Here is a 10,278-nt window from a genome sequence, read left to right on the forward strand (position 1 = left end):
CACATCTGTTGAAATCCTACAAGCTGCATCACCAGCAATTGCAAGGATACACTCTGTGATTCTGTTTATCTTCAAATTCACTTTTCCCCCAGTCTCCAGTGCTGCTAGTTACCTGATGTCTGCCAATAAAGTAAGTTACTATACCGTTGTATGTTTGGTAAATGTGTATATTTCTGCCATTTGCTGTGGTTGAGATCAAGGCTGTTTAGCTAATGTTACTGCTTTTTCAGGTCCATTTGGCAAAGTTCACATGCCACCTATCTATTAATATTAGGGACTATAATGTTGTTGTCATGACTAAATGTTAATGCAAGCACATAGGGCTTAGCGGTTTTGCAATAATCACAGCTCATAGTATACTCATACTGCAGACAGTGGGTTAATGATCCTCTCTGGTTCTTTTTTGAAGTATCATCAGGACCAAATGAGCTTATTCCACCAGCAGAAAGGGCAGCCACTACAGGCAACATCGCCTGCAGTGCAGTCTGTCCAGAATACAGTACCGGGAACATCTGGTTACCTGAATGGGCCACAAAACACATCCATTGTTGAAGCAAAGATGTTTCAGCAGGCCCGCCAAAAGACTGAAGCTCGTCTGATTTGTTTCAGCAGTACAGGTAAGACAGCCTTCAATTATAATTCCAAAGCTCAAACAAATTCAAAATTGTGATTACAAAAGGTACCATACTATTCAGGTATCATAACTTTTTAAAAAACATGACATGCCTGGAGTTAAAAGTCATAGATAAATGAAGTTTAGTTCAAATGATCTTTTTCCAAATGTGTTTGACGTGCATGCGCACAGGCAGATCGTTGCAACGCTGAAACCTGATTGGTGTGATGTGAATTTTTTTTAACTTTTCCTAATCCTTTTCTAAACTTTACTATTTACATGCCCTGATGGACAGGAGAAAATAGAAATAGCTCTGCAGTTCCAAGCTTCCTGCTTTCTTCGAGCGCAGTGTCAGACGCTTTGCTGCTTGCTCTCCGCTTTGCTTACATTCTTTTGCTGATAGAAGGCTACAACCACTTTTTTTTTTTTATGGGAACGAATGATACCTCTTTACCATGGACACAAAACAGTGGACAAGAGAATGCTAACACATGGCTAAATAACACCTACAAGACTGTTAAGAAACAGGTGCTAAGCCTAACAATAAATCCTTTCCCTGGGAAATGGGAGAACAAATGACACCCAGAGCCCAGCCTGTACTACCATCCAGGCAGTGCTCCTCATCAACCCCTGTACGTAACATGACACATCTGTGGACAGCTGCAAAAGAAAGAGTTGGCAACAAACCAGCAAGTGTACTTGAAAACAGAATTCCACCAACTGCTGCAGGATCCAGATTCTCAGATGACCTGTATATCCTCTTATCTTACACAACAGTGTGAGGATAAGAGGAGCAAAAACCTACAGGGAAAGCTAACAACTGGGCATCAAATGACACTTGGACAGAGCAATCAGAAGTACTGAAACAAGTTATATTGACCAAACTCATCTCCTTGAACACTGGTGTTTATCAGTTGAGAGATTCAGCAGATTGTTGGCACTGAACACCTGGCTTTCAACTGCATGTACCGTCAATACAGTGCACTTTATTGACAATTTAAACTTTTTTTCTGGGATTATCGACATCTTTTTTAGGGCGGCTGGAATTTGTCTCAACAAATCAGGATTAAAAATGTTCATCTTTAAACCATTTTAATTCCTGCGTCACTCATCTGCTCCATCTCCAATCAATACAACGACAAGACATAACACAGCAAGCCAGAAACCTTGAAGGGGAGCCACCCCAGCCCCCACCTGGAGAGAGTTACTATCCCTCCTTGACAGCATCAGAATCATCCTCTGATTGTGTGCAAAATATAGCAAACTCTTACTCATATCTCTTGAGTCAAGGACACAAGGATGATAGCACTCTTGAATGTTCCCAGGAAAGGCCAGCACCCAGTGTGCGACTAGCTTTCTCTATTTCTGTCTTGGTATGCGATAGAAAGTGAATGGTGCACCCTGCTCAGTCATCAAATCCGGCTAATCAGTTTACAATTCCTTGCCATGTTCAGCCTGATCAGGGCCCGCCCAATAATTGTACAAAGGTAGCTCTGCTGAATATTCAATGTCTTACCAACAAAACATTTTAAATTAATGATTTGAGGCTTTTAATTGAAGCCTGGCTATATAATAGCAGCAATGCCCACATCCAATTCCCATTGAGTCAGACCCTCCAAACTTTATTTTCATGAATGTTTCTCGAACTGAAAGAACAGGTGGTGGTGTTGCTGCTATTTAAAGACTCATTTAAATGAGTCCTTTGAAAGTCTTTTCACTGTGTTGAAAAGCACATTAAAAATCCTGCTCTTAAGAGTTTATAGACCTCCAAGGTCCTCCACAAGTGGTATTGACAATTTAATGGAACTGCTTTGTCCAAAAGAAAAAAAAAACCCTGCAGGAATTCTGTGGTGTTTATAACTTCCTCCCTGTCTAAAAGCACTGTTACTGCTTGTTATAAAGCAAATATGAGTTATTTTCTACATAAACATTTTTTTGTGTCTATAAAAATATAGTAACTGCTCCCAACAACTGTGACGCACATATAAAGTAGGCTGCAAACACTACAAAGCCCTCAAACCTTCCTTCGATCGTGTGGTTAAGGGCTGTGAGGACAGGGGCCGCCCTGAATGGTTTCTTTCTCTAACTTTATTGTGCGTCTGCTCATCTTCTGGGATTTTCTTCTGTTACAATAATTTCAAACTAGCCTTGTTGTATTACTTATCATCCAACAACACAGGGCTGAGCTGATGTCCAAAAAACATGATGTCACCGTCACCTCAGACCCTCTCTCAGTGGAAGAGAAGATCTGCTTCACTGTGTATGCAAACAAGGTGAGACCAAGAGGACTCATAAGCCATGCTTTTTAATGACCAAGCTGAGAAATCTGTGAGATTATAAAAAATAATACTAATAATAACATCATTTTAAACATTGCATTAAGTCTGATGATAATACTGACAATTTTCAAATTAATTTCCTGTGCCCAACAGACAGTTGTGCGGTTTATTGAAGTTTTCGGGCCTCTCATCTCATCAAGAACATTTTCACTGTCACAGACTGATGGAAAGATTATCAAGACTATGAAGCAACTCCGTCTTGGTCCATGCATGACAAAGACACACACAAGTATGCCCCACACGAGAAGGTGCAGTTGTCATTGGCTGTTGGATATTGACACCAATGACAAATGAGCAATTCTTTACAGCAATAGTCCATGTCATGCACACAATTCTTAATAGCTGATTCACAAGGATCAGAAACAAAAACAACACAGGAAGTGATGTGACACAATAATGACTCAAACAATGTACATAGTACATCAACAATGAAATGAATTCAACAACTTTTATAGAACAAGAGACAACAACTTTGAGCTGTAGTCATAACAGAAACAGGAGGCTTCACTGACTGGTCATAGTGAAGTAGTTTTTGCCATTTTGCATAATTAAAGTATTTGTAATTTTCTATCCAGTTGAGACAAGTTACTGTTCATAATCCTGTTGCAACTGCCTCGTGAGCTAGATTAGGCTCAGCCACAGCAACTGTTACAACACATTAAGTGGTTTGACAATGAAAATGCTGAATCCAACATGTAAGAAAATATCACTGTTATTTCATGTGGTTTATAATAAATGCATAGTTTTCTAATTAAAGCCACATTTTTAAATTGTTTACATCTTTTAAATATCTAATTTAACCCTGCTAAAGGGTATGACAAGTTAATGTCATGTAATCTTCATGGTATCTATGAAACTGTGTTGACTATGCTGTACAACATTACTCATGAAATCATCCAATATTTATTTATTAAGATAATTAATTATACCTTCTCGCATGGCCTTTTTCAGAGAGAAAGTTTTAGATTCAATGTACCGAGACAAGGCAGGAAACAGGTGTGCCATGCCTGTAGAAATTATACTATTGTTAATTTCATTGGAATCTATTTAGGGACCTGGAGAAGATGCCTCTGAACTGGAACAACTACCGCCAGAGATTCCAATTGCTGCTGTGTCTGGAGGAGCTCCAGCTGAAGACATAGATTGAGATATTCAACCAGGATGTGCCCATGTTCAGACACAAAAGCAACAAAGACCTTTTTCTGCAGGTGATTTGCCTCTCTCACACACACACACACACACACACACACACACACACGATCAGACATAAAGACTGACAACTGCTTTTGCTTTTCAGATTGAAACCCTGAGTAACACATCCACATTTTGTGTCATCAGGTTGCAGGTGTCTCTACGACGTCACCATTGAGTTTTCCCAAAAAAATCTGGATCCAACATGTGGTCGCAGAGAAGGTCTACCTGCAATTCAGTGATCAAGGGTAAGAACAGACAATTGTCTCATCAAAAGTGGGTTAAATGGGATTTAATGTTGAATCCTCGAAGACGTTGACACAGATTATTTTACTGTTTGTCCATTTCAATTAAATCTGGTTTTGATTCTGTGGCTTTGGGAAATGTATGGAAAAGGATAATACAAATACCGATGACACCAATGATCACTGCCTTTCTTCAAAGGCATCATAGGAAAGGGGAGAAAAGTAGTAGTCCTATTATTTCTAGTACTGTATAGACAGGGCACTAGAAATGCTTCTTGTTTTCAGTGTTGTTTTAAGTTGGCTCTGGGGTTTTTTCCACAATGCTCACCAATTGAATTTGTTGAGTTGTTGAGTCCATAGTACCACACAGGACTAACATGTGAATTTGAATGCAGGTTCCTGGAGTTGTTTCAAGGAGGGCATGAGGTTCCATTTACACTTTTCTATCAACCGTATGCCCCTGCGTATAGCATAGAGCAGCAGCGCTGGTCTGCAAGAACAATCTGAGGGAGGTGCTGCTCCTTACTGGACAATGTTCTTCCCACAAGTCACATCTACACAGGTCAGACTACCTCAAGGTCGAGAATCCAGACAAAACATCCAACACATGTGATACAGTCAAGGTGCCCATGTTCCCATCAGTACCGTTTTGTGCCTTTCATCCCATCTGTCCCTAAAATTCAGTTTTCCCTGTGCATGTAAACATATTTGCATGTGTCTCTTTTAACTTTAACTCATCGCTGATATTATTTCTTTGCACTTCTGTCTCTCTGATTTTAAGATGATGGAGATTAAGAACAACCCGCAGCAACGCAAGGCCATTGAACACATTGTAGCTGCTTCTGCAAAACCTGCCCCGTATTTGTTTTTTGGTCCACCTGGCACAGGTATGGTGCATGAATGTGCGCGTGAAAGCCTCCTGATGTATTAATAAGTATTATTGATTTAAGTATATATTTACATATGGAATAATGTATTTTTTTTTAACATGTATTGGTTAGGCAAAACAATGACTTTGGTGGAAGCCATCAAGCAGATAGTGAAAACGCAGCCGTCATGCAACATCCTGGCTTGCGCTCCTTCCAACAGTGTAACTGACCATCTCTGTGAGAAGATTCTGGAAGAAAAGATAGACAATGTGTATCGCATGTATGCCCTAAGCTGCCCTGTGAGAAATATTCCCCAAAATATAAAGGTCTGAATTTTTGTATACTCTGTGTCTCAAAAATAAACAAACCTCATCATTGGCCTCAACACAACACACATATTTGGCAAGAAGTCACAGATACCACAATCTCAACTGTTGATGAAGATCCTCAAAGACATACCAGCACATTTATGAAGAGTTCTGCTACATCACCTTGATCAAATATCTTTCACTCTCCTATCCCGACTAACTTTATTTGGCCTGTGCACATGTATGTGTTCTATATGTACGTATGTGCGTATGTGCTTTGTGGTTTTCTATAGTTTTGCTGCAACCTGAGTCATGAAACAGAGACACTAAGCTGATAGAGCATAAGATCATAGTCACCAGCCTGCAAACTGCAGGAAGGTACAGTATGTTCTTATGTTTGTTATATGTTTCTTTAAATAGCCAATAAGGATTTTACAGAACATTTCACAGCAGGAAAAGCACAGGTGTAATTAGTAATATAATTAATGGCTGCAATTAGGTGTGGCAATGTGCATGCTGGCTCAATAGAGTGGCTTGCTGGTGACAGCCATCGTTAATATAATTAGAGTTACACCTATGATTCATCAACATACAGATCACAGTGTTCCCCGTTTTGTTCTCCTGGCTAACACAAGCACACACTGAGCTATAGTGACCATGCAAAACATAACATAATGGCAAACATGTTTAATTTTAGCATTATGTGTCATTTTTATACATTGAATGTTTTCAAAATGACGATATACAAATGACTTCAGATCCACTTGAAGTAGGATTGTCTATTCAATGTGAAGTACTTTATTTACTTAATCTATTTACAGTAGCAGGCCTGTTTCATGTGACCATGTCACTCCCTATTTCACATTTACATTTCATCAACTTATATCAAACAGAGGTGTGAGAAGTTAAGAAAGTTAACGAAATGCAAGAAAGTTACAGATCCACCATGTCTTTCTCTCCCTGCCTCTCGTCAGGCTAGTGACTGTGGGGATTCCTTCAGATCATTATACGTATCTACATGTGGATGAGGCAGGCCATGCAAAAGAGCCAGGCACGGAGTCAGTGTCACACATGACCGAGGCAGCGAATCAAATAAAACAAGAGGCGGGCTTTGATAGTTTACCACTGACTTCCTGTTTTGATGCCGGTAGAACATTGATATTAGCGATAGTTAATTACGATTAACTTTCTAATTTCCCCCCTTCTCGTATTTCAATACCACAGCAAGTGTCGATATCTGCATTTAATCCTTTCCCTCCCCGTTGTTTACATTGAATTGCCTGGTTGCGCACGCACCCCCGCTCCACCTGCTCATCAGCTGTTTTGCAAGACTCGCTTTGCCAAGGGGCGTTTTTTAAGCGGCCGTGCCTGTTGCGACGCGCCTCGGTGTAATCGGCCCCATAGGTGTGCCCTTAATATTTCTGGGTTTGTTCCAATGGCCTTCTGAAACGAGAGAAATGCCAAGTAGTGCTGGCTGGAGACCATAAACAGTTAGGCCCTGTCATCTCGTCCAGACTGGCAGAGAAACATGGCATGGGTGAGAACTCTTTGAAACATTTAACATAACATATAGTCAAGTGTTTGATGTATCTTAGGGTTACGTTCATTTAATGCAAAATCTGAAAATAACAGTGAAAATTGAAGCTACTAACTGAACAGATCTTGAACTTTCACTTAAGTGCTGTCTGAAGCCTGTTTATTGTTGCCTGAGCTTAAGGAAGTTTAAAGACATTTACTCTGTGCACAATGCAGGCGTATCCATGTTGGCGCGTCTGATGAACGACATCAACCTTTACAAGTCACATGAGGAGCACAGGTTCAACGATCGCTTTGTAACCAAATTACTGCAGAACTACTGTGTGAGAAGGAGAGATGCCTAAATGTGTTGCTTTGTCATCTCGCAATTTTACTTTGAAACCACTCTTTGATACTTCTGTCCACTTTTTTGTCAAAGCTTGTCCCTGGTGTACATTTTTGAAATTATTTTCTTTTCCTATTCTCTCTCTCAGGTCCCATCCTGCAATTCTGAAAATTCCCAATGAGCTCTTTTATAATGGACTTCAACCTTATGCTGATAAAATGACATGCAGTTCATACTGCAAATGGGAACAGCTGCCCAAGAAGGTAATGCAGACACACACACACACACACACACACACACACACACACACACACACACACACACACACACACACACACACACACACACTAACCAAGTCTCTCTCTTCCTCCACCCCTATTCTCATTCCTCTCTCCTTGTCTCAGGGTTTCCCTCTGATCTTCCATGGAGTGGCAAGTACTGTCCACAATGGTAGTACAAGCAGTTTGATGCACAGTCACTCAATAATACGTGCACACTAACTGACACTATCTTCCCAGAGGTTCAACGTGGCAATGACTTGAGCACGAGCCTTGCTGATTGTGGTTGGAGACCCGAGAGTCTTGAAAACTGACCTGATGGAACAAGTAAGGCTACAGGTCGTCATCAGTCTAATTCTCTTTCAGTGAATACATATCTAACTCCAACTAATGCCTCATAAACTGACTTCTCTTTTTAGATTCATCCATTACTGCTTCAAAGAAGGGGGTTACCGTGGCATTACAGTCTCTGATGCAGAGGAAGATCTGACTAATGTACACTCACGAGCCTCCGGTAATATGCACATTCACGTATACTCACACACAATTCATACTATATGTCTTTCTCTTGTCTGACAATCGTCTTGAAGACTAAGGGATGTTTGTCTGTCCACCTTTATTCTACACACAACAGTGGAGAGTGATGCAGCAACAGCTGGACCAACAGACCTCAAACACCCATCTGAAGCTCCAGTCTTTAACATAAAACAGTAAAAATAAAGAACTGGTTGAGAAGCTGAGAGCTAGGTGTGGAGTTCACTTAAAACAGACACAAGACAGAACTGCCTGTCTAAAAGCATATCAATTGTTATACAATTGTATTTTATTTAAATTCTAAAAATATTTGAATGATACATAAATAGAATTAGAGTGATATGTTTCCTATTAGATTTGACTTTGTAAGTAATCTTACAAATCTACCAACAACATTAGTGAGTTATGTGGAACTGGGCTATAAACATAAGTATATACTGTATAACTTTCATTATGTTCAGACTAACCTTGTGTGAACAATATTGTTTCACAAAAATACAGGTAAATACAGGCCTGTTTTTCTGACTTCTGAATCACTGCCTACACCTCAGATTTCCTGCAGAAATTCAAATTATTAAGGAAGCCGATCTAATTATCAGGTTTCCCAAGGGAATTCTAAAGAGAACAGCTGTGTTTCTGTGGTAACAATTGCTGTCACCTGCTGAAAACTGACAGTCAAAAATATTGACTCACTTTTTGGTTTGCAAACGAGATGTTGTGGAACAAGAAATGATGGCGGAACTTCCTGGAACAATGAGATGACTCAACATACTGTAGTTGAGTCAATAGATATTTGTATACCTGTAGTATTTCCCTCTTTTATTTGTCTCATACTCAAATGATTGTTGGAAAGATCACAAAGAGAAGAATGATTATAAGTCTGCTTATGAGCATCTTGTGTGATTAAGAACACAGTCACAACTCAGTGTTTGTTAATTTGTGTTATAACTGTTTTCTACAATGATTTATGTATCTAAGACCTACAAAATGTTTAATGAATTACTTGGAGTACTTCCTAGATGATAAGTCTACTTTTGAGTCCACAAATGTTACTCTCCATTGTAATCAGTTATAAAGGTATATTTTCGTTCTAATTATAATCCCCTTTTTCTATTTTCATGTAAGCCCCCAGGTGACCACTTATAGCGAAACATAATTGTATAAATAAATCTTGTATGGAAACATTTCGACCTTCCATTCATAATTTAAAGACCATACTGGAACTTTTTACTCTATTGTCTTTATTATTAATGTTATTATTAGTAGTAGTAGTATAAGTAGGCAGCAGAAATATGAGGATATAATGGTACTATATTACTGCTGAACCCTTTAAATTTATATTGTTAGCAGTTTCGCTTTAGTCATTTCGGTTTAACGGGATCAGCGTCTTAAGTTTCGTTTCTCCGGACTGACTGGCTGTCTGGGTGCACCTGCTTTATATACCCGAGCTTCACCGCCTTAGTATCGCCGCTCCTTAACATGAGAAACGGAGAAACACCGCCCCTGTGAACTGTTCAGAGATTAAAATGGAGAATCTCCGGTATTTCCTCTGAGAAGCAAATTAAAGCTGCGGGTTGATGAGCGCTACACTGTATCTAGACTCAGGCGTTTTCTTCTTTGGATATCTTCGATCATCATAGCAGTCTTCCATCATGGTTAATATGAAATTGTCTGTTCGCTGCCAAATTGGAATCGACTTCTTTGAGTTCCTGAAGGAGAGTGATCGAACATCCATCACAGACAGAATTGAACTGAGAGATATTTACAACACGGAGTTCAGGAGCAGGTCAGTTGTTCTACATTATGGGGATATGTGGGACAGTTCTGTAAATGTTTCCGGAATTCAATGTTTTTATGTGTATTTTAGGAATGCAGGGACCAAAGATCCAAACTTCGGTTCAGTCCTCTATGCCCTGAAGGTGTCCAACAAAATAACAAGACGAAGGGATACGATTCGCTTCAACTCCACGGTTTGCACTTCCGCGTTATGTTTTAGCACTTATTTATGTTTTATGCACTTATAACATTGTATTTCATGTT

The 10,278-nt window shown here is 39.6% G+C and overlaps 1 protein-coding gene and 1 pseudogene across 1 annotated transcript in view; both read left to right on the forward strand.

Annotated features, from left to right (window-relative positions):
- Positions 1–412: 412 nt before the first annotated feature.
- Positions 413–9,643, forward strand: LOC137889088 (putative helicase mov-10-B.1; annotated as a pseudogene).
- A 102-nt stretch (positions 9,644–9,745) lies between these two features.
- Positions 9,746–10,278, forward strand: part of LOC137889266 (putative helicase mov-10-B.2) — a 13,790-nt gene continuing 13,257 nt past the window's right edge. The window contains exons 1-2 of the mRNA XM_068733042.1: positions 9,746–10,024; positions 10,106–10,208. Coding sequence (XP_068589143.1) covers positions 9,891–10,024; positions 10,106–10,208 — 237 coding nt within the window. The 5' untranslated portion in view covers positions 9,746–9,890. The remainder of the gene's footprint in view (positions 10,025–10,105; positions 10,209–10,278) is intronic.

The sequence above is a fragment of the Cebidichthys violaceus genome, unplaced genomic scaffold (genome assembly GCF_023349555.1).
Source record: "Cebidichthys violaceus isolate CVI_PGR_0920_01 unplaced genomic scaffold, fCebVio1.0.p SCAF_6, whole genome shotgun sequence".
Taxonomy (NCBI): Eukaryota; Metazoa; Chordata; class Actinopteri; order Perciformes; family Stichaeidae; genus Cebidichthys; species Cebidichthys violaceus.